This window comes from Podarcis raffonei, chromosome 3, assembly GCF_027172205.1.
Source record: "Podarcis raffonei isolate rPodRaf1 chromosome 3, rPodRaf1.pri, whole genome shotgun sequence".
Taxonomy (NCBI): domain Eukaryota; kingdom Metazoa; phylum Chordata; class Lepidosauria; order Squamata; family Lacertidae; genus Podarcis; species Podarcis raffonei.
In genome coordinates this window covers 123,580,819-123,602,819 of record NC_070604.1, presented here as the reverse complement: position 1 = coordinate 123,602,819, position 22,001 = coordinate 123,580,819, and the positions used below count along the sequence as shown (strand labels likewise).

Below are 22,001 nucleotides of genomic sequence, written 5' to 3'. Positions count from 1 at the left end.
TCCATGCTGTCAAACGTGATTCTATTGCCATAAAGGAAAGGGGCATGCTTTTTAAACACTCCTAGCAGAATGAAGATGCACAAAGGTCCTCAGCCGATTGACACGCAATTATCCTAAGAGGATGACAGAATGCTTTCCACCTGAGCAAAACAAGAGGCCTTCTGATAAGAGACGCCTCTTCTGCACTGACTGGACTACTTTGTACACATAGGAAGGCTATAAAGGAAAAGGGACTTCCAAGGATGCTATCAGCCCCCAAGTCTCAAAATATTAAGTAAACAGATCTTGTGATACGTTATTGTACTTCCATCACGACACAACTTGTCCTCCTCTGGTCTACAAAGTCTTCTGCCTCCCAACTGCAACCATTGAGGAGGAAGAGGAGCAGATTCTACCTGAGAGGGCAGCTGCAGAAAGACAGAGAGCTCCCAGCCAAAACACCAGCAGAGTCTTCCCTGCCAGTAAAACCAAGTTTTCCATCTCTCTTGCCCAAGAGTGCACACTGTTCCAACACGCACAGCAGAAAAACGTCAACAGCTGCCAGCCAGGTGAAATGAAGCAAAGCCTATCTTGAGGAGTTTTTGGCTCTCCTGCTCTTGGCTGGGATTAGAGGCTTGCACATTGCTCCACAATGGCCTAAAATTGGGGATGAGGTTGATTACTGGAGATTCACAAGTGGAACTGCTGCTTCACCTTCATATTCAGTCCCAAGGAAAGAGGCCAAAGGGACTAGGAAGGGGTGGGGCTGGTACCCACAACTGGGTACAACATGCTCTCCCCTGCAGTGGCACAGAATGCGTAACTTGGGTGTGCAACTCCATGGGGAAACGTTAGCCTGAGCCAGCCTTTGGCAACAACCGCTGCAGCAATTTCCATCCCCCCAGCAGCTTGTGTAAAGGCACCTTTGGAGAGAGGTTGTGAGGAAGGCTCCTTTTAGCCTCATGGAATTGGACTGCGCCATTTTAAAAATGTAGTTTTTGAATCCACACATTCAGATGAAAAAAATCCCATCACCCTCTATAACCTTTCAACTGGTCAGATTTCTTGGTGTGCGGAATCCAAAACTGAGCAACAGGGTTTGAAGTGTGTGTGTGTGTGTGTGTGTGTGTGTGTGTGTGTGCTGCAGAGTGACTTGAGTGTGAAAATGGCACTGGCCTTTTTCAGCTGCAGGGTCACATCCTAGACTCATGCTCACTTTGCAGCAGGAAAATTCGCTCCGTTTTTAATTGCTGACAGAGCAGATGACTATAGCACATGAGCTCACAAATCTTTCTCGATCTGCAGCCTGAAGGAAGACCGAGACACCACAGAGGGATAAACCACCTTGCTCAAAGAAGGGCTCTGAGGATGAAACACGGGTGTGATTCTCTGTCAAGGGCCAAAGCCTGCTCTAGCCCCGGGGTGCCCAAGGCCTCGGGCTCTGCCCCAGCCCACACAATGGCTGCCTGGAAGCAACGCAGCCTGGAGGAGAGAGAAGACCCTGACCTGTCATATGCTGCTATCATGAAGTTGAGGAGAAGGCTGATGGATTGCTCCACGCTGATCTGGTGAGTAGAAGGAAGGCGTTTGTTCAGCTGGTAGTAGATGGAGGAAATGATGGTTTCTAATCGAGACACATTGATCTCCGTATTGTGATCCAATGTGTTAAGGCCATTATCTCGGAAGGCTTCTATCATATTCCAGATATCCACAAGGTGAACTGGAAGGGAAAGGGGAAAGACAAGTTTTACTCCTAACTGATGCAAGTTCGGTTGCGTTTTTATGAAGCATCCCTACCGTAAAACACAGCGACGTTTCCAGGAATTTCCTTCTACAGGCACAGCTCATGTGGGTGGCTGGCTGGATGGCTATCCTATCTGCTGGGCACTGAGGCAGCATGAGCGTGGCCACGTGCATAAGTATATTTTGGCAGACTGAGGATGCATTGCATCAACTTTGGGGGGTGCATTTTGGCTAGGAAACAGGACAGGAATACAGTCAGGTGAGTGGCACCCCTTCCCTCTTGGTCGCACTAAACAAGGCCAGACGCTGCAAATACAGCATCTTGTCTGGATTCAATAGCTGTGTGTTGCTGCCTGCCTGCCTCCCCCAAACGCATTTCCCTTGCTTGGTAAACCTAAAGCTAAGCCACAATTGCTTGTTTTCCCATTACCAGATGTCCCCATAGTGCGGTTTCCGCAGATACAGCAGCCCCTGGTGGCAAAACACAAAGAGAAGCCCCTTGAGAACAGCCAGGCTTTCCTTATTCTAACAGGGAAGGGTGGAGAGGGCGGGGGGGGGGCTGTTAGTCCACTGAACTCTGTTTGCAAGCAAGCAAGCAAGCAAGCAAGCAAGCGACTGCCCCCTTGCATGGAGGGGGGGGGAGATGGAGGATGGGCCAACCACCCAAGGGTGGGGTGTGGATGGCAGGAAAAAACACAACACTTACACTCTCTAATGATCTACATGGAAGAGGGCAGGGTAGGGTCTTTCAGCTCCACTGGATCAGGGCCCCAACCCTTTACTTTCTACCCCAAATACGGCCATGCCACATGAAGATCTTGCCACGGCCCTTGCATTCTCTAGGACACGATTCCCTGCTTCTTTTTTATCGCTTAGGTGACTTCCAGATGACATGTTGATTGAGCACTCATCCTGAATTGGTTACACAGCATCCTCTGCCTATTGAGTGAGTAGTTCTGAGTCTTTTGTGTCGAGCGATTGTTATTCTGCACTTTCTGGGAGGAAAGTTGCTCAGGCAGCCCAAACCCACTTGAATTGTGTAACCTGAATTTCCCAGGATGCCACTCCATCTCTCCCACAAAATACTGGCTGTCTGGAAGCGGCCTCCTCATTTTTCTCTGTGCCACGTGACCCTGCCCAACAGACTCTTCCTGTGACATTTCCAAACTAACAAGAACGTGCTCAGTGCCAGAGAGTCCAATTACACACACACAGAGAGAGTGAGTTTCCTCCCACCAGGCTGTTTCCTTCTCTCAACATCATTTCTAAGTCACACGGCCTTCTCCATGCCTCTTCAACACACCCCTCTCTTGCACATTGCCCTGTGGTTTATGCACAGCTACAACACTTTACTCCCGTCTGAACACTGCCCTTCACTTGGCCATTCAAGCTTTCTGTGTGTGATCTTCAAGCATGTACTTCAAAGCACCAGATTGTCCCCTGGCCAGAAGAAAGCGCATCATGGGATCTTCCAAATAAAAGCTAGTCTTTGTGTGCCTCACGTGGATCAACAGGAGCACATCAGCACATGACAACACGGACATTGTGCAAAGGAGGTGGAGGTACAGAAAGCTTTTCCCAGCTTGGCATTACCACTTTTAATTTTGTCTATCTTTCCCCCAAACGATGCAAGGTTTGGGTTGATTATTTGTTCTTATTGTGAGCTGAGTCGGTGCAATACAGAGGAGTTTATGCGAAGATAAATCTTGACATGTGAACTTATCGAAGATGTTTCTACAGAGGGTGGAACTTTTCACTTACGATTACATCGTTTTTGCACAAATCTCAGTTTGCAGGCAGTCCGATACGTTGACAATCTGATGACGTCGAAGTTCTGAGCCCCTGTGAATTAGAAGCAAGAGAGTTCTTGTCTTATAGTGGGAAGAGGCCTTGGATCACATCCCGGCACAGAATCCATTTCTCAACTGCACTTTTGGCCTAGTTTTCAAGACAGCTGGTAATTCTGTGTCAGAACTATTAATTTCCTTCACTTCCTTTCTGAAACATTTCCTATGAAATAACTTAAAATGCCACAACAGTGAAAACATCAATAAAGCATATATAACACTACATCATGCCCTACGTCAATCACCCACCCGTAGCCCCAGTACTCCTCCAATCAGTGGGTGACCATTTGTGGCGTTTTTGTTGGACCTCTAAAAGGTCTTGCCCAGGTGTGCATTCTGGAGTTCTTACCTGCTAAACGTTATAACAATTCATAAACTTAAAAACAAACAAACGTTTTCTCAGGAACATTTAACTAACCTGTTTCTGTGATTGCCTTTAGGATGTTGATTAAACAATATTTTTGTTCTCCTAGTAATGCTTTAAAAATAATCTATCAGTATTTGAGCAATAAAGGAATCCTGTCCTTTAAGGCCCCACAACATGTTGGCAAACAGCCTCAGAGCCTTGCCTCTCTCTCTCTCTCTCCTCTCATTTCTGCAGCTACCCTTGGCAATGCCAGCAGCCTCCCCCTAGATGGCATTTCCCCAAATATCTCAAGGAAAATGGTCAGGGACGGAAACTGAGGATCAAGCATGGAACAGGGAGCTGGATTCCCAAAAGCTGAGAGCTAAGGTAGACCCTCGTCCCCAGAATTCAACCGATGCTTCTTTAGGGTATCATGGGATATGAGATGAGTGAACCACTAGATGTTATTTGAAGACTGGAACGTGTGAAGGTATAAGCTTCACAAACACCCCTGGTCTTTGAAATGTGACACCCCAAAACTCTCAAGTGGAACCAATTTAGTTAAAAATTATTATTATTAAAATAAAAAACCCATGTTATTATTCTGTTTTACAATTTCAAATAAACATTTTACAAACTTTAAAATATCCAGCGACTTCTCTTCTCTTTCCATGGTTCATTTTAACATGCTTTCAAAAGACTGCAGAACGTTATTCTGTGAAGTTGTCAGCTACAGCAGAGTTCCACTTACTCATTTCCATAAACAGCTGCCTCTTCTCCGCCATCGTTCTCCTCCTCTTCCCGCTCTCCTCAATCATCCTAAGGACACAAAGTGAGAGGTTCAGCCCCAATGGCTTCTCTAGCTAAGCCAGCCTGCAGGGGGCGGGTCATGAAGTTTCCCTATTAATCTGATCTAGAAAGTCACACAGGAAACAGCGCAGAGAAACCACTAGGCAAAGTGAACTATGCCAATCACTTTGGTAGTCTGAGATCTGGGGTGCACGCAGAGCAGGGGGGAAAACGCTAGCAAGATAAAGAAACCTCCTCCTGCGATTTTGTTTTAAATACAGGCCCAGGCACAAGTGGGAAAGAAGAGGGCAACTTTATTTTGCAAAACAGGCTGGCAGGAGTGAGATGGTTGCTTTTGCTTTAGGAAATAAAAATGACACTAAAAACTTCTGCCACCTCCGTTTTGCAAACAGCACCGACTTAGAAACAGGCAGCTCTCCATTGTGGCTCCTTCTCCAGCATTGTGTCTGAGTAATTCTGATGGTTCCCTTGCTTATGCTATGTTAGCTTTCCATGTCAGCCACCAGAAAAGCTACTGGGATGACAGCATTTTTGCATCTGTTTGCAAGGTCTACATTGAAAGTGCCGGAGGTTTCAATGGGAGCAGGTGTGCAGCTCCTCTCCCACTGACTTGGACGAACCTTTTCTTTCCATTCGGGACAACTTTATCACATGAAGCCCAGGAGTGGAATTCCTATTTTCATGGAAGGAATGCAAAACAAAACAAAAAAAACCTGTTTGGCTATGAACATATGGCCTGCTTGCCCTCTCCCGCTGACTTCACTGCTCAGTCAGTTCTCTGAAAGACGACTCTTAGCAGGATCAGTGGAGTCTTAGATATGGCAAAGAAGAACTAGCCTTGCCCTTTCTGTCCAGTTGCCTTTCACAGAAGTCCTGGTATTCTAAACAGTAGTAGCAGTAGCCTAAATGCATTCTCACATGTGCCAAGAGTTTTTGGAATGCTAAATTTAAAAAGATAATGCAAATTCTTTGCTCGTTATTTTTCTGATGTAAGAAACCAGATGTGGAAAAGTAAGGTGCATGTCAAAATGGAAATGTAAGGTAGAAGTCCTGGTACGGGAAGGGGCTGACGGAAGCGTGCCCTATGACTTCTGCCTCGGAAGGCAGGATTAGCTAAAATAATTTAAAAAGTTTAAAAGTCACATGCCTGGGTAGCCTTACTGGTGATCCCAGGGAGGCATAATAGAATAATAATAAATAATAAATAATAAATAATAATAATAATAATTTATTATTTATACCCCGCCCATCTGGCAGGGTTTCCCCAGCCACTCTGGGCGGCTTCCAACAAAACACTAAAATACAATAACCTATTAAACATTAAAAGCTTCCCTAAACAGGGCTGCCTTCAGATGCCGTCTAAATGTTTGGTAGTTATTTTTCTCTTTGACATCTGGTGGGAGGGCGTTCCACAGGGCAGGCGCCACCACCAAGAAGGCCCTCTGCCTGGTTCCCTGTAACTTGGCTTTTCGCAATGAGGGAACCGCCAGAAGGCCCTTGGAGCTGGACCTCAGTGTCCGGGCAGAATGATGGAGGTGGAGACGCTCCTTCAGGGATACTGGGCCAAGGCCGTTTAGGGCTTTCAAGGTCAACACCAACCCTTTGAATTGTGCTCAGAAACGTACTGGGAGCCAGTGTAGGTCTTTCAAGACCGGTGTTATATGGTCTTGGCGGCCACTCCCAATCACCAGTCTAGCTGCCGCATTCTGGATTAATTGCATTTTCCGGGTCACCTTCAAAGGTAGCCCCATGTAGAGCGCATTGCAGTAGTCCAAGCGGGAGATAACCAGAGCATGTTTACTGGGGCAAGGGTGCCACACCAAGGAGCTGCTCTCTTGGCCAATACTACAGGACCTATTTTAACAGGTTTCGCTCTTCTTGGAGCTCATCAGCTGTAGGTAACGGCCTATTTTGCAATACTTTCTCAACGGGAATGTGATGATCGGATGGTCAGGAACACGGAGCTCCATTTGCCTCTAAGCCCTACTCAACCCCACCTTCCAAGGACACAATGTATTACAACATGCATTATCTTTGAAATTTGAGATGGCTGTTGTCCAACATTTGATGTGCAAAAATAAAAATAACCAACTGGCCAGATTCCTGGCCAGGTGTAGGCGGAAACAGCTGCCTGGCCACATTTGCCACTGGTTTGTGTCTGAGACTCTTAGTGGCAGGTGTGAGCTCCTTTTGAGTAAGAACTCAGGGACTAGGTCATCAGCCTCTAACACAGTTTTAGCATGTGATATACGATAGCAATGTAAGCATCATTAAGTTCAACAGGAATTCCTCCCAGGTAAATCTCTCTCTCTCTTTCTCTCTATCTGCAGTCTGTCTGTCTTTCTTTCTTTCTTATTTATTTATTTTAGTTGCCCTTACTAACCCAAAATCCTTAGTTATTTGAATGCAATCGACAATACTAGGCAATTACACTTCTATATACACTTAAACTCTTTGTCTGCATTAGATTCCTTGGCCTTCTACAGCATGTGAAATAAACTGACCACTATGTTTGGAAATACATACAGCAAAACACACATACGCACCCCAAGCTCGGAAAAAGTTGTTTCAATCTGTACATACTTTTTGTTCTCCTAAGTCAGAGGAAGAGAAATCCCTTTGGCCAGTAGGCCAAATCTTAATCTCCTCAACCTCTTGTGGACCAAGTTTGACAGCTACCTGATATCATAGTGACACCAGGAGATACTGCACTTAGAAGCCTCAGTTGTCAGGATTTCAAAGTGCAGGTTTGAAGGAGAACCATGGAGGTTGTTAGAAAGCCCTGTGCTGCGCTTTGAAGACCCAGCAACCAAGCCTGCAAAATGTAGCACTGGGAGGTAAAAGAGGTTTCCATGATTAAACGGAAACTATGTCCCCTTCCTTGAGCAGTGAGCTGAGAGGTGGCTGGGTGGGATCAGGCTTTGCTCCAGAAAAGAAAGAACCAGGAGCTCACTTTAAGCTCTTGATTTCCCTTTGAAGCCCTGCCCTCACCTGCCCACATTTGATGTCAGGTCTAGTGTCAAGTGTAGGGCAGGCAGGTGTGGCTTCTTGGAGATGACTTGCGGAGCCAAATGGGGAGACCTGCTGGGCCAAGGGCATGAGGTTCTCCACCGCTGGCCCTAAGGCCATGCAGGATGAGGTAACCGGAAGGACAAAAACAGAGACAGCTGATGGTTCAGAAACCAGTTAGGATAAAGCCTGAGATGGAGTATTTTCATGGATATACAGTGGTGCCTCGCAAGACGAAATTAATTCGTTCCGCAGGTTTTTTCTTCTTGCGAGTTTTTCGTCTTGCGAAGCACGGTTTCCCATAGGAATGCATTGAAAATCAATTAATGCGTTCCTATGGAGACCGCTTGCCAGGCTGGCGGTGCGGAGAAGGGCTTTTCTCCCCACCGCAAGCCTTCAGGACAGGTACAGGAACAGAGGGGAAGGCGCGCAGCGCTTCTCCTCTGTTCCCGGGGCTTGCGGTGGGAGGAGGGTTTTTCCTCCCCACCGCCAACATTCAGAACAGCATTCTGAATGTTGGCGGTGGGAAAGAAAACCCTCCTCCCACCGCAAGTCTTCAGGACAGCCATCCGAAAGCTGGCGCGGGGAGAAGGTTTCTCCGCCCCACCGCCAGCCTTCGGAGGAGCCTTCCAAAGCCTGGCAGCGGGAGGAGGTCTCTCTGCCCCACCGCCAGCCTTCGAAGGAGGTCCGAGGACAGTGGGGAAGACGCGCTGCGCTTCCCCGCTGTCCCGGAGATTTCCCTATGGGCTTTCATCTTGCGAAGGAAGCCCATAGGGAAATTCGTTTTGCGAAGCGCCTCCAAAACGGAAAACCCTTTCGTCTAGCGGGTTTTCCGTCTTGCGAGGCGTTCGTCTTGCGGGGCACCACTGTATTGTCTAATGTGATAGGCGTCCAAAAGAGGATTGTGCAGAGTTCAAAACTTTAATAAGGCTTTGGCATCTCCTCTTCCTCACTGGAGTCTCCTGTGTCCTTGGCAAAAGCTCCTCCCAAGGATTAGGAGGATCACCAGGAAAGGTGTGGGACGTGGCCTGAAGGCTGCAGATGAACACCGAAGGAGATATCTCTGGCACAAAAGGAAACATATTCTACCCACACAAGCACCTTTTGAATCCATGCCAATGTTGAGCTCAACAATATCCAGATTCCAGACACTCCTTGATGCACTGATCTCTCAGGCTCCTTCCACCACACAAGAGTGGAAAGTGCCATGCATCCCATTGCCACCTCGGCTAAACAAATGTTGCAGGTTCTTGTGTTGCTTCTTGAAGGTGGTGATTATAGATGGCACACTGCCTATAACATTTAATATACCCTGACTTTTACAGATGGGTGGATTTTTGCCCACTGCAATAAACTTCCTTTTCTGGTATTGGAATTGAAAGATAATTAATGAGTACATTTGTAATTGTTGTTTGAATAAAAGTGAGGCACTTCCACTTTTTAATTCCATATACGTATGTACCATACAGTATTACTTTACTGCATTTTATATTCTTAAACTAAACTGAGTTTAGCTCTAATAGGAAAGATATTTCAATATTTCCCAAAATATATGTTTTCCAAGGCTTTATCTGGTGGACTTATCCCTAAGATTCCCCCTTCAGCCATATCAGCCAAGTATCAAAATAACTCTGCTTTCTACTTTTCACAGTACAGCAGCCACACAGCTCTGGAAAACAAGGCAAAGCTCCTACATTTGTACATTTTTTTAATGGAATTACATGGGAATAGAGTAATGCCTGCTGAGATTTCACTGTTTAACAATGTTTTACTCATTTTACCATTTTAAATTATTTTGCTGCCTACCAAAAACATAGGAAATTGAACAGGATACAACAGATACCTAGGATGGTACCCATTTCTCTGCGTGCTTAGATCTGCTGTCACAATTGGGAATTCTATTTCTTCCCCATCCCGTGTGTTCCCCCAAAATACACCCTGGGGGGGTCCCACATCCCTCCAGAGCAGATTTTGAGGGAGGGCTGCCGAGCACAGGAGAGGAAGCGTCCGTCTGTGGCAACAGTGAAGCACAGATCACACCGGCTTAGTCCACAAAGTAACCAAAATATTTTACACCGGACAAAAGTTTTTTATTCATCATTCGGGGCGGGGGGCACACAGCACGATTCTGATGCGACTTTGCAAATTTAGATTTGAAGAGACACACACAGAGAGACATCACATTATTTTGACAAGCTTCATTATTTCGCCAGAGAGAAAAATTACACAGATTCAAACCTGGAGTTCAAGTGGGCTGACGCAGACAGAAATTTTCACACCCTCAGGAGTGCCTCTGTGCTGTAACTCAAAGTTAACCAATCCAGATACACGTACAGCGAAACCTTGGTTCATGAACGGCTTAGTTGCCGAACAAATCAGCTCCCGAACATCGCAAACCTGGAAGTGTTGCGGTTTGCGAACGTTTTTTGGAAGCCGGATGTCCGGTGAGGTTTCCGCTTGAGTGCAGGAAGTTCCTGGAGCCAATCGGAAGCCGCGCCTTGGTTTTCGAATGGTTTTGGGAGTCGAATGGACTCCTGGAACGGATGAAGTTCGAGAAGCAAGGTACCACTGCACTATGCTGGACATTTAGCACTAAACTTGCACTTAGCATGTAACTATGGCTCCTGTTCATCTTATCTAGGACAAAGCAGAAGGGAGAAAATAATAATAAATAATAATAATAATACCCTGCCCTTCTGGCTGGGTTTCCCCACAGAGCTCACTTTTTGTGCACGATTCTGAGCCTGTTGTGTAGGCTGTGGAATCTTAATTACACCTTCTGAGCTTACAGAACATTTAGCTACAGCACGACCAAACTCTTTAAGAGATAAATTCTATAGTGTAACCCCTGCTCCGAGTACACAACTGCCATCTATTCTCCTACACAACCTGTAGGATGTGAGCAGCACATCAGCTGACACCACTACGACTCAGTTTTGCAAAACTACTACGGTATAATTTTCTTCCCACAAGGGCAAACCTCTCCTAGTCCAATTACAATTCACTGCGGACAGAACGTGAGATTCTACTTTTAGGTTACATCTGCATATGCTGTTGCTCTGGAGACCTTCCCTGAACAAACACACGAACAAAAGGTAGAGCAACAGGGACTCTGCCCCTGCTTGCTCCACTAGGCAAGCCAGCCACTCCCCCTTGCCAACTCCCCACCCGTTACAACTCACCCCAATCCTCACTATCTCCCCACAGCTTTTGCCACCCCCCATGCTGCCCGTCCCCCACGCGGAAGAGGGCAGCCACATGAATTGCATACATTCTTACGTACCTATCTTTGTTTTCATTTTTATTAAATCTGCACACCACCCTCCATCCCAGAATCATGGGGCAATTCACAGCATAAAAATGCAGAATGAGAACACAACATATATAATAAAACAAGAACAAAAACAAACTAAGAACACTTGTGCCACGTTTTCATATACAGAGCTGGGGGCAAGGCATCCCACCTTCGCTGCTTTTCATTTCTTTTCAGGCAATGGCATTGTTTCAGTTCTGCAACAAGCGTGCCATAGAGCTGCATGGGAAACTATCATGGCTTACTCTTTCAGCACAACAGAATTCACATGGGCAGCTACCAACTCTTCCAGAGACAGCCAAGTCTGAACCAAAGGGATCAACGTGGGTGTGCTTAGCAAGAGAGATTCTCTCATTATGGAACTGAGATTTCAAATAAGGCCACACAATCCTCTAATCCAGGGTATCCAACAAGGCAACCACTAGATGCTTTGGACTACAACTCCCAGCATCCCTGACCGCTGGCCATGCAGAGTGGGACTAACGGGGACTGAAGCCCAACATATCTAGAAAGTGGCTATCCTAACTCCAATGTATCTTCTTGACAATGGAGAGTTACCAGTACTTGTCCTAGCTGGGTCCAAGACTCTCTAATATTGCTATCCTAAACTTGCCTCTCTCATGCCAAGGAGGCCTTTCTGTCATTTTGGTCAGTGGCATGAACTTCTATGGCAATAATAATAATAATAATAATAATAATAATAATAATAATAATAATAATTTATTATTTATACCCCGCCACTCTGGACGGCTTCCAACTGAATATGAAAAACAATACAGCATAAGACATTTAAAAACTTCCCTAAACAGGGGCGCCTTCAGTTTTATTTTAAAAGTAAAATAGTTGTTTATTGCCTTGACATCTGCTGGGAGGGCGTTCCACAGGGCAGGTGCCACTACCGAGAAGGCCCTCTGCCTGGTTCCCTGTAAGGGAGGGCGTTCCACAGGGCAAAATAACACCTGAGTGAGATTATATTCTCTACCTGAGGCCATGCATTCTGTTGAACTCCAAAAGAAGATGCAGGAAATCCAACAGTTACAAGTTCCCCACCCCAAATCTGTTATTACGCCAAAGACTTCACTCTCTCCTGGGTAAGAGACTAGTCCAGTAATTCCTCATACAGCCTAATGAAGATTTACTGTAGTCATGTGAATCTACTGCGCACCTAAATTTTCAAAACCTTGAAACCAATAAAGTTTGCTGGCGAATGTAAATGCACCATCAAATCTAATGCGCACCCTAATTTTGGTGATGTAATTTGGCCAAAACAAGTGACATTTGAGTAAATATGGGACAACAAAAAGCTGATCAAGTCGCAACTGCCTTTTGGAGCACAACACTTCCTTTTCCTAAGAGCAATATTCATTTCAATCTGGCAAGTTTTGCCCACAGCAATCGTTTGACTTAGCCTGTTTGGCCTTTCCTTGCAGTTTGCAAAAAAAGAAGAAAAGAAAGGCTTTTGATTCCCTTAAATGGCAGGCCAGGACAACTTTTCTTTTCAGGAGATGGTCATTCTCAAGGAAAGCAACGAGGTGGTTTTAATGCAGGAGGGATCAAGGCAGAAGACAGCAGAATCAAGGCGAGAAGCGACTGCAGAATAAGCCGCAGGTAGAGCGAAACAGCAGGATCAATGACATGGCATGCATGTTCTGCAGGCGGAAAGCATGGGCTGCTATTGAGAAGTAGGACTGTGGACAGCACAGATCCACTTAAACCAAGTTTGTTGGGAAGGACCAGGGAACAACCCCAAAGCACAAGTCAACAAGAGGAAAAGGGTCATATTTTCTTTTTTAAAAAATTGATCTGAATTGCCTCCAGCTCTGAAACTTATTACAATGCAATACTGGAAATGACTTTTTAAAATTTAAGTGGGGGATGAAGAAGAAGAGATCACATGTCGCGGTTCAAGCCTGGTCAAAAGCAAACTTTTAAATAAGCTGACTGGAAGCTTTTCTGGTTTTGCAGGCACCATGCACAATATGCTCCCTACAGCACAGCTGCTGCTTCCACTGCACAGCCTCCATTGAAATTAATGGAGGCTGCACAACAGCACTTGACAAACTGCACCTGCCTTCTTCTAATGCAAGACCGTGTCGCCATTGCATTTTCAGCAACAGCTTTTCTCCTCCTCCTCTCCCCTCTTCAGTAAAAGAAAACCCCCACGTAGCAATGCAGGCAGTTGCTGTTTATGAATAACAGAGCTGTATGCTGAGAGAACATTAGCTCTGAAAGGAAAACTCTGTTTATCTCACCCCAGTTCTGCAGCAGAACAGATGGAAGCAGCCGCAAACAGAGAGCGCCAAATCCTCTGGGTACCCCCCCCCAATTCCTGGGCCCATGGAAAAAAGCAGCACAAACCAGAAGATCTGGCTGCTTGTTTTCAATTTGTGTGTGAACTCTACCAACCCATAACTCTCCACACACCCTTCCCTAGCACACAACCACTTTCCTCCCTCCCTCTCTCTGCCCAGCCTTTGCATCAAGACATTCAAGCTGCAAGGGCAGCGAGGATGAGGATAGGGAGCTACAGAGCTCCATCTCCCCGAAAAAGAGCCTGTCAGGAGGGCCCTTGAGGAGCAACCCTGGCATCTGGTATCATTCAGGCATTTTAGACTGTGCTTATTGGGTTGTTTTGGTCTTGTGAGCCATTTTGAGTGCTTCTCTCTGGTTATAACACAGAAAATAAGTTTTACAGATAAAATTAATTTTTAAAAAACTCCTTCTCCACCTTGTCTCCTTAGCTTCCCAAATATCAGAAGGCTCAGGAAGTGTGCAGTGTTCATCAACAGAACCTGACATACAGTCTCTCCTTCCTCAAGTGATTCTAAACACTGACCATCCCATCTGGTCTGATCAAAAGGGGCTCTTCTTATGTTCTTATGCGAGGTCTGGGGAGTGGTCTCAGAAGGCTTGGGAGAGTAGTTAGCCACAATGTGTGGCTACCACAGAGTGAGAATGTGGCCACCATCCTGACGCAGCAAACTGCAGAGGCCAGCTGCCCACAGTAGCTTCAGCTTCTGGCGACTGGAAGAACGTAAGTGGCAAGTTCCTATTCCATTTTCTGTACGTTGTTTTATATACTTATGGAATCTGCATTAAACCTACTCTAACCTTTATAATCTAGCATTTCACAGCAGTTTGCTCACAGCTTCATATGACCACTGCTTCCATATTCTTTTCCTTCTCAAGTGTGTTCTTTGGGAGACAGAACCAGCAATACAAGACTTAAGGCTAGAAGAAACTGCCTTAGTACCAAGACACCAATCTCTGAGACTGGCTCCTAAGAAGTTCAAGATGTTTTTTCCAGTTTGATGCAGGGCCTTAAACGTGATCAAAGATTGCCTCAACATCACACAAGAGCTTAAACCTTCCCCCTATGAGTTGCTGCCATTAAGCTAATTCTAGGAGGCACACAGCCTTAGGATGACGTACCCTTAACCTTTCAGCATGATGAAATGCACTATTCAGTCCCACTCTTTCACAATCCATGCCAGTGTATAGCCAAGACAATGCTGCCCATTACACTTGAGTATGGCTTTGCCAAAGACATTTCAAACATCTAAATGTCAGTCCTTTGCCCTTCCTGAAGCCATTCTCCCAAGTTGTATACATGAAAGCTTCAAGCAGTTCTTCAGACCCTGAAGAGTGAGCCCTATGGCCAGAGCGGAGCAAGTGCAGCTCAGCCGGTCAAAGCAGCATTTTAATGCCTACAATTGACCTGCAGAGCTACTAACTTGGTAAACACATTATGAACTTCACTTTGGACAGAGCTGAAGAAGCCAACCTATTTCTTTTTATTTATTTTATATTGCTGTCCTTCTCCATACGCCAACACAAGGCAGTGTACAATTACTATTATTCATTTCATCTCCACATTGCTTTATATTTTAAAGAAACTTAATCTCAAAGCCGTTTACAACTTACATTAAAACATCAAACAACCCAGAATAAAATATTACACAAAAAGGCAAATATAGACAACACAACTAACAGAAAACTAAAACATAATCTCAAAGATTTCAAAATAAAACATTACAAAGGAGGTCAAGTGCAGAATGCACATTTAACACAGCAAAGGTAACCCAAATATATATATATATATCTCAAACATTTCGAAAGAGAATGTTACAATTATAATCAATGAAACAGAACTCAGTCCACTAACATTTACACTCAAAGGCAGCAACACTGAAATATGGAATAAATTTCAAACTCCAAATACTACCTGTCCTTTAAAAAAAGCAGATCTCCCCACACATTTCCTTGCACTGAGGGAGGTGGAGAGATCAACTAATCATGCAGATAAACCTGGCTTGGTGCCTTTTTTAAAAGCACTTGGGGCCAATTCGGATTTCTTTTTATGCAATTCAGCAGCAAGACTATTAATAGTGTCAAGTACAACAGTCATAATGTCAGACTCCCCAATCAAAATGCCACACAAACAAAATATGCTCCATTGTCAGGGTATTATGAATTCAATGAAAGGTACCTGTAAACACTGCATGGGAAAGTATGTAGACCTTGTGAGCTGTAGGTTGGTCTTTTATTTTTACAATGAGATTGTTGGGATTCAAAAAAACTCCCGGTAGCTTTCAATTCAAAATGGGTTTCTATGGTGCATTAAACAAAATATTTAGTCCCCTTTTACATACTTATTTTGAATATGTATATGTATATTTTGAAATTATAGTCCAACTGTTTGTGAAAATAGGGGAAGACAAAATAAAAGAAGGAAACAACAGAACTGGACTAAGGAAAAGCTTTAGACGTTAAAGCAAAAACATGTGTAACCAATTAAAAAACAATTACAAGGGCTGCTATGCCATCCTATGAACACTTACTTACAACATTAATAAATAACAACAACAATAATAATCAGGATGGAACAGATGCTGTTGCTTTTCTACATGGTCAATTGAACTTGCTCTCTTGAAAAAGCCTATTTATTATTTAGCAGAAAGGCCAGGCAAACACACGGAGGCTTGGCCATTGCATCATGTTGAGTGAAAGTCCTGCCTTCTGGGCAAATTGTGGACATTGAGTCCACATGGCATTTGGGCTTCCTCCTTCCCGGAGATGTGGGATTTCAGGAAAAAATTAACTGGAGAGTTTCTCTGTGCCAATTAGGGTAATTTTTTGGTGCCCCGAGCATGATCTGGTTTAACATGTTTATTTTACTTTGAAACCGCCACACTTGCCAAATACCATTGCTCCTAATGAACTGATTAAATGAACAGTTTTCCACAGAAAACAAAGCAATGGAAAAGAAATTCCTTCCACATCACTGCTGCCTGTGGTGAACCATTTGCACAAAGCAGCAAGGTCAATTTATACCACTTGCAGTACTGGAAATCCACATCTCAGAAGAGTTACACAATCTGACCAGATCACCTTAGAACGCTCAGGCGAGTCATCCATGTGAAATCACAGAAACCCACTTACACACATATTCTAGGCTCAGATGCAGCAACGTCCATCCTCCATCATTCAAGACAACCAGCTCAGGAATAGGACGGAAGTTCATCTGCCTTGTCTTAAGCTGCATCTGGAGAAGGGCTGTGGGAACTAACTCAAGCAGCAGCCGGGAGGGAGGCATTGAATGTGGCTGGAGCATGATCAGCACATGGATGGGGAACAGGGCAGTGTGGGCTTGCTGGAGGAGGAAGGGACCCCCTCTGCTGCAGGTGGATTAATAATAATAATAATAATAATAATAATAATAATAATAATAATAATAAATTATTATTTATACCCCGCCCATCTGGCTGGGCCTCCCCAGCCATTCTGGGCGGTTTCCATAGAAACCAAAACTACAGTAAAATATCACATGTTAAAAACTTCCCTGAACAGGGCTGCCTTAAGATGTCTTCAGAATGTCAGGTACCGTATTTTTCGCTCTATAACACGCACCAGACCATAACACGCACATAGTTTTTAGAGGAGGAAAACAAGAAAAAAAATATTCTAAACGAAACAGTGGATGTATGATTTTTGTGGTTCATGCTGTGGCCACAGACATGTGATCTGATAGTGAGTTTGGAGTAGCCCAGTGCAAAAATCCTGAGGATCCATGTGGATCTATGCTTTGTAAGCTCGTTTTTGCACCACTGCGGCCCCAGGCAACAGTGGGTGCGTGATTTTTTGGTGCAAGCTGTAGCCATGGACATGCTATGTGATCTGATGGTGAATTTGGGGTGACCCAGTGCAAAAATCCTGAGGATCCATGTGGACCCGTGCTTTGTAACCACATTTTAAGTGGGGAGGGAAGGAAAAGCACTCAAGGGACAAGGAGCATGCGTGGGGTGTGTGGAGAAGGATGCTGCTAATAATGCAGAAGAGGGGTTTAAGGGGAGAAGGAACATGCGTGGGGTGGGTGGAGAAGGATGCTCCTAATAATGAAGAAGAGGGGTATAAGGGGAGAAGGCTCCTCTCCTCTCCCGCTTTGCTCCTTTAAAGCAAGCAGGCTCTGCTTTTCTCCCTCCGCCCCGCTCATCCCCGGCTTAGCGAGCTGAAAAACTTTGCTGCTATGTAGCAAGCTGAGTGGGGAGGAAAGAGGGACAGAGAGCCTGCTTGCTTTAAAGGAACCAACCGGGCAGGAGCCGCTTACACTTGTGTAAGCGGCTCCTCTCCTCTCCCGCTTTGCTCCTTTAAAGAAGCAGGCTCTCTGTCCCTCTCTCCTCCCCACTCAGCGGCTCTTCTCCCGCTTTGCTGTTTCAAAGCGAGCCACGGAGGAGGGAAGGAAGGGGAACCATGGATCCTCTGCTCACGACTGCAGCAGATCCCCCCGCCACCCGTAGGCATTCCCTCCATAACACGCACAGACATTTCCCCTTACTTTCTAGGAGGAAAAAAGTGAGTGTTATGGTGCAAAAAATACAGTTGTTGTTTATCGTTTTGACATCTGCTGGAAGGGCGTTCCACAGGGCGGGTGCCACCACCAAGAAGGCCCTCTGCCTGGTTCCCTGTAGCTTTGCTTCTCGCAATGAGGGAACCGCCAGAAGGCCCTCGGAGCTGGACCTCAGCGTCTGGGCAGAACGATGGGGGTGGAGACGCTCCTTCAGGTCTACTGGGCCAAGGCCGTTTAGGGCTTTAAAGGCCAACACCAACACTTTGAATTGTGCTCGGAAACGAGCTGGGAGCCAATGTAGGTCTTTCAAGACCGGTGTTATATGGTCTCAGCGGCCGCCCCCAGTCTAGCTGCCACATTCTGGATTAGGGATTTACTGATTTACTGATCCCTGCACATAGTTAAGCGATATTATTATCAATGGGCTCTTAGGTCACAACACGGAAGCACCAGCAGAAACTACAAGAGGAAGAGCCTGGATGCCAACAGTGAGATTTGAGTTGCAGGAGCCTCTTGGCTCTCTGGACTCCCACCAATCACAAGTCTTGCATGCCTCAGCTGCCTCCCACTTCCCACAGCTCCACCTTCCTGTAGGCCAGGGATGAGCAAACTGTGGCCTTCCAGAGGCTATTGGATTCCAACTCCCACCAGCTGCAGCCATCATGGCCTCAGTTCAAGGGTGAAGGGAATGGAGCCCCGCAACCTGTGGAGACCCTAGTGTGCAAGGAAGATGGAGGACCTGTGGCCCTGCGTGAGGGGGTGCTCCAGTGCTTTTTTCTCCTTTTCTCTCTCCAATATTCCACTGTTAAGATTGCTGCTTTTCAGGAAACTGCCTCTTTCCCTCCCTTACCTTATACAGGTGACCCTGGTGTTTCTTCAGAGAACCCTCCTGCCTCCCCTCTTCAAGCTTTGTTACCCACCTACCTTTTTCCAAGGAAGGTCCTCTGCTCTGCTGCCTAGTCTGCACCTTTTTCTCAGCCCTCTTGCTTCTGGCCTCCCTGTAGTCCCTTATGCTTCAAGGCACCATAGACATATAACGGCTCACAGGGTCTCAAAGGTCATCCAACCCAAACTCCCTCCAATTCATGAAATTCACAAATGCAGCATCACAATCAGTGTTCAAAATTAGCCTGGCGCATTTTGCACCTGGCTGCCGGCCACTTGCGACCAAGTGAAGACGCCTGGGTGCCAGGATGGCACCTGAAATCCCCACCATCTAGAGGTGCATGCCTGGAGATCCTTGGATCTTGATACACACTAATACCTCACACATTAATACTTCATCCCATAGAATTCCATCCATTATACTTTATCTGCACAATGAGATTGTTTCTGTGCAAGCCTGAGCAGGAGCAGTGAAGAATGTTATAGCTAATTACTGTAGCTTGTCTTCACTTATCCCACTGCCCTGGTCACAGCTGTGAAGAATATTCTTACGCTATGAATGGTCTGTGTTACCATCAAGAAAAAGAGGTAGGGATAGGCCAATATATATGAGGACTGTCCCTGGATCAAGTCAATTTTCTTCTTTAAGTTCTCAGTTGTTAACCTAGCTCATGGTTGTCATCTGAACTAACCATGTGTTTAGCTGGCAATCAATCACAGTCAGTCCAAGAAAAAGAAGACTTTAGAGCCATCTAACCCCAAAATGGCAACAAGACATTCTGTTTTGGCAACTGCAACGTTCGTTTAAGAGTCTATCTCAACAGTGCACATCCACTCAAGATTGCAGAAGTTCAGGGCTGCTTTTCAGTGAAAAGAAGAGCCCCAGGGCTCCGTTTTGTCCATTTACATGCAAGGTACCCTTTGTCCCAGGATGCAGTGCCTTTCCCCAAAGGCAGCAGAAGCTAGCCAGGCAGGCACAGTGCTGTCCCTCAGCAACTGGTGCTGATTCACCCAGGTAAAGAACCCAGGAATTCAGTCCGGGCTCAATGCTGTACAACGCTGGGCTTCAACGGGGCCCTGAACTTTACAGCCCAGCCTGGAGTGCCTCAAAACCAGGCAAAGCTGCTGCTATGTTACAGGGACCATCTTCAGGAAACAAGCTCTTCCATGGCTTGGAGACCTTGCTTGCCCACAGGGCATTCCTGGCACTTATGTGGAGTCACAGATAATGCCCAATCTTCTTCCATTTCTTAGCCACCTGCACCCCTCCACTTTTGTCCCGAAAGCCACTTAGACGAAAGACGCAACTATTGGGGGGGGGGTCATCTGCCTGGCTTGGGTACCGTAGGAGGGACCAGCAACAACCCGAGAGCCTCGTGGCCCCTTAAAGCAGGCATAGGCAAACTCAGCCCTCCAGCTGTTTGGGGACTACAACTCCCATCATCCCTGACCACTGGTCCTGTTAGCTGGGGATGGTGAGAGTTGTAGTCCCAAAACAGCTGGAGGGCCAAGTTTGCCCATGCCTGCTTTAAAGGCTAAGAAACGTATGGCGGCGCCCAGAAGACCCGCTCAGCGCCCACCGGCCTGCCGCTCCCGGACCTCGCAGGAAAGACCTGCGATCCGCAGCAGAGGCGCACGGGGGGAGGACCCTCTGGGGTGGTGAAGCCACGCACACCTGGGAGCCTCGTGGCCCCTTAAAGCAGGCACACTCGGCCCTCCAGCTGCTTGGGGACTACAACTCCCATCATCCTTGACCACTGGTCCTGTTAGCTGGGGATGATGGGAGTTGTAGTCCCCAAACAGCTAGAGGGCCTGCCTTAGAGGCTAAGAAAGGCATAGTGGCCCCCAGAAGACCAGCTCAGCTGCTGCCCTCCTCCCTCTCCTCCCAGAAGCCGCCGGGCCTGTCGCTCCCGGACCTCGCGGGAAAGACGCACGGGGGGGGGAGGGTAATAATAATAATAATAAAATAATAATAATAATAATAATATATTATTTATACCCCGCCCATCTAGCTAGGGGCGCTCCCAAGGGGGGGGGAGAAAAGGGTTCCCTGGGGCCCAGCAGAGGAGGCGCCCTCCCTGGCGGTGAGAAGCGCGGGCTGTGAGCCGAGGAGGCGCCCCAGGCCAGTTCCCGCCCCGGCGCGACCAAGGACGGCGCCCCCTCAGGAGGAGACCGGGGGGGGTCTCTGGGGCCCAGGGGCTCCTGGCCGCCGCCCGCCCCCACTTACTTCTCGGCCGGCCCTTCTCCTCCCGGCTCGGCTCCTTCCCCTCAGGCAGCGGCGGCGAGAGGCTCGCGCCCGAGGCACGACGCGGCGGCCCACCAACCCGCGCTCCCGCCTCCTCGGTGGCGCGCCGACCAATCCGGGCCTGGGCCGCGGAGAGCCGTCCGCGCCGACCAACCCGCGAGGCGTCCCTGGCCGCCCGCCGCCAATGGGGAGGCGAGGACCCGGCCGCCGAGCCACGCCCTCCCCCGGCGCCGGCCGCGCCAGGCGGGAGCCAATCGGAGGGCGCGAGGGGAGGGCCCAAGGGCCGCGCTCCCTCCTCCTCATCCCCAACCTCCCAAGGGCGAGCCGGGGCGCATGCGCGAGCAGATGCCCGGCCAACCGCCTCACGCGCGGCCTTCTGCGCAGGCGCAGCCGGCGCCCGAACCCCGTTGCCATGGTGACAGGAAGCGACGGTCTCCCCGTCTCAGGCCGCCCCGCAGAGCGCATGCGCAAAGGGCTCTGCCGCAGGACCGAAGGCCCCGCCCCGCACCACGTGACGAGCTCCCCGCATGCAGAAAGGTAGCAGGTCAGGGAAAAGGAGCCCGTCCAAGAATTCTGGGAAGTGTAGTTCGCCGCTCAAGCAGGGCTTCCAGGCCCAGCATTCTAAATAAAGCTGCTGCCACAGCTGGATGGAGCACAGCCTGAGCTGCCCATAATAATAATAATAATAATAATAATAATAATAATAATAATAATTGTTGTTGTTGTTTAGTCGTTTATTCGTGTCCGCCTCTTCGTGACCCCCTGGACCAGACCACGCCAGGCCCTCCTGTCTTCCACTGCCTCCCGCAGTTTGGTCAAACTCATGCTGGTAGCTTCGAGAACCCTGTCCCACCATCTCGTCCTCTGTCGTCCCCTTCTCCTTGGGCCCTCCATCTTTCCCAACATCAGGGTCTTTTCCAGGGAGTCTTCTCTTCTCATGAGGTGGCCAAAGTCTTGGAGCCTCAGCTTCAGGATCT

At 47.3% G+C, this 22,001-nt stretch overlaps 1 protein-coding gene across 8 annotated transcripts in view; it reads right to left on the bottom strand.

The window, feature by feature from the left end:
• The window catches only part of DTNB (dystrobrevin beta), a 108,701-nt gene extending 87,574 nt beyond the window's left edge, over positions 1–21,127 (bottom strand). For 5 of the 8 annotated variants that reach the window (XM_053383865.1, XM_053383869.1, XM_053383868.1 and 2 more), the window contains exons 1-4: positions 21,021–21,127; positions 4,667–4,734; positions 3,484–3,564; positions 1,486–1,699 (exon numbers count right to left, since the gene is read on the bottom strand). In XM_053383865.1, coding sequence (XP_053239840.1) covers positions 1,486–1,699; positions 3,484–3,564; positions 4,667–4,733 — 362 coding nt within the window. In that variant the 5' untranslated portion in view covers position 4,734; positions 21,021–21,127. Of the gene's footprint in view, positions 1–1,485; positions 1,700–3,483; positions 3,565–4,666; positions 4,735–18,818; positions 18,866–21,006 lie in introns of those variants that run through there. The other 3 variants (XM_053383871.1, XM_053383866.1, XM_053383867.1) reach the window with 3 other exon arrangements.
• Positions 21,128–22,001: the final 874 nt, after the last annotated feature.